This window comes from Physeter macrocephalus, chromosome 11 (assembly GCF_002837175.3).
Source record: "Physeter macrocephalus isolate SW-GA chromosome 11, ASM283717v5, whole genome shotgun sequence".
NCBI classification, from domain to species: Eukaryota; Metazoa; Chordata; class Mammalia; order Artiodactyla; family Physeteridae; genus Physeter; species Physeter macrocephalus.
Window position 1 is genome coordinate 50781221 of NC_041224.1, and position 2434 is coordinate 50783654.

General features: G+C 50.5%; 1 protein-coding gene across 1 annotated transcript in view; it reads left to right on the top strand.

Annotated features, from left to right (window-relative positions):
* CGNL1 (cingulin like 1) overlaps window positions 1-289 on the top strand; it is a 142387-nt gene extending 142098 nt beyond the window's left edge. The window contains exon 15 of the mRNA XM_028495088.1: window positions 116-289. Within this exon, the coding sequence (XP_028350889.1) occupies window positions 116-289 (174 nt within the window). The remainder of the gene's footprint in view (window positions 1-115) is intronic.
* Window positions 290-2434: the final 2145 nt, after the last annotated feature.

Consider the following 2434-nt stretch of genomic DNA (forward strand, 5'->3'; position numbering starts at 1 on the left):
TTTTTTTCAGTGATTCTAGTGTCAGATACACGAGGGAGCTTCAACATAAGAGGCCAAGGTCTGTCTGAAGAGGCCTAGGCATTCCAAAGGGAGCCAGACACCCGAATCCCTATAGGCCTGGACACTCCTAGGACTCTACACGCTCAAGCCCCAGGCCACGGCTGTGTCAGCCCCAGACTACTGCGTGGACTGTCCTTGCCCATTTGCCCACTCAGGCCTCACTATCTCTTCTTCTCTCTTCTGGCGATCATCTTCTGCTGCTTACACATTTTTCTCTGAGGATCCTTGATTCCTTACTCTCTGACTGTCCCCCGGCTTTCAGGTCCTCTTTCAAGGGCACTCTCTGCCCCAGCTCGTGTCAGGCCCAAGGGGTGTCTCCCTACTAGCAAGTCCACATGGTCAAAACCATAAATATAGGAACTGACTGGGGAGGGCGACGAGGATGGGGACCATTGGGCAAGTGGCCCAGGAGGAGAGAAATTACAGGGTCAACACCATCTTCCTAAGATGACAACAGAAGATTTGAACCAAAGGCTCAGGGTCTGCTGGAGGTTGTGTTCCCAATCAGGTATTAGTGGTGGCTGCTGCAGTGTAGTTTTTTCAGGGCTCCTGGGTTCTCAGGTGGGCTCCTTAAGGGGCTAAGAGGCTGATGGGATGGAAGGCTTCACGGGGCTACCTGCTGTGAGTCCCAGCATGACCACTGTGGTGGCCAGCAGGGGGCGTTGGTGGCAACTTCTGGCTACGATGTGGTAGATTAGTGGGTGCTGGGTATCCAGGGCCCCGCCCACCAGTGGTGGAGTCCCAAAGAGGACTTTGGACAACAGCAAGGTTTGTCTTCCCAGCCTAGCCCAGGTCACCTGGTCAACTGGGGCTCCTCAGTTACCTTTATGTCGCAACGTTTGCATCGTACTGATTTGAATTCCAGCATTTCTTGTGAGCTACTATTTTGTGAGAGACCAAAGTTTTTCACTTGCACCTTTCAAAGAGCGTTTGCCGTACGCCTATTGTGCACTGGTCAGCGTTGAGATAAGTAGGGCTCAGTCCCTGGACTTAAAGGAATGAAACATGTCCACTAAGAACTAAAAAGCAGTAGGGTCTAAAGCACTAAAAAAGAGGTGTAGATGAAGTGCGGTGGTGGTTCATGATGGGACAGGTCCTTACTGGCTGGGTTAATTAGGGAAGGCTTCATGGAGGAGATGGCGTCTGAGAGGGCGTTAAAAATGGGTGCAATATTTTAGGGCATTTTTAAATAAGATTTTAATCTTACAGATGGACGTGTCTTTGGTGGAAAGAACAAAGTGAACACTTGGATGCAGGCAAGATTCAGAGAATCAGTCAGTTCATTAGAATCTAGGATAAATGAAGTGGAGGAGTGATTGGAGGTGAGGCTGGAAAAGACATTTGGGACCATATTTTTGGAGGACTTCGAATGCCACTCCCAGAAATAGGAAAGCAGTGGATGTTTATAATCAGATTTTGGACAGAGAACAGAGGAGTTGGATTTTATGCCTCCTTGTCCTTTCTGAGAAGGAGATGAATAATTTTTTTAAAGTGGTTGGTGAACTTTGTTCTTATAGAAGTTATGACACTTGATCATTAATAAGGAAAATTAGCTACTCCCATTGGAAAAATCTCTTATTATCTGTTTCATGTGTCTCAGGGTGCAAATCACTACTTAGTCTAAGCCAGTGCTTCTCAAACTTAAGTGTGCATCAGAATCAACTGGGGGGGGCCTTGTTAAAACACAGACTGCTGCCCTCACTCCCAGAATTTCTGGGACAGCCAAGAATTTGTTGCTGATGCTGCTGGTCCGGGGACCACACTGAGACCCTCCCTATTAAACTTCCTACCTGACCTTTCTCAATAGATCCACTGGGTGGCAGCAGAGAGCACCACAGTCCGCCCACTGGCCAAAGCTGGAGTCCTCAGGCCGGGGCTGCGCGGGGCTGCTTCCCTGAGCCGTCGATGCAGGCCTTAGCTACTGAATAGCCACACAAAACAGCCACGACACCCAGCTGTCCAACACGCAAGGACGCCTTGTAGAAGGGAGTGCTTGGTGACTTGGATCTCGTTCCTTCTCCAGGGTGTCCGCACCCTAAACACTCTCTGCCAGGCCCTCAGATCTCTCCTCAACTAGTCCCTCCCTGAGGGGCGGAGTGTATGTGGTAACGTTCAAGGTCGCTTCCACAAAGTTTCTGAGGATGAGGTGACCTAGAGCTTGGAAAGGGAACCGTGGGGTCCAGAATGGAGGGGTTAGGCTGTGGCCACGGGGTCCACCTGATGTCCTCAAATCAGGGGCTCGCGGCCCGCTGTGTTGGCAGAGAACAGCCCTCACCCAGACACAAGGCTGGAGGTAGCCAGGTGCTGTCCTGAGTAAGACGCGTTCCGCCACGCCTCCGGGTGTCTAATAAGTCTGCAGGTTTTTCGGTTAATC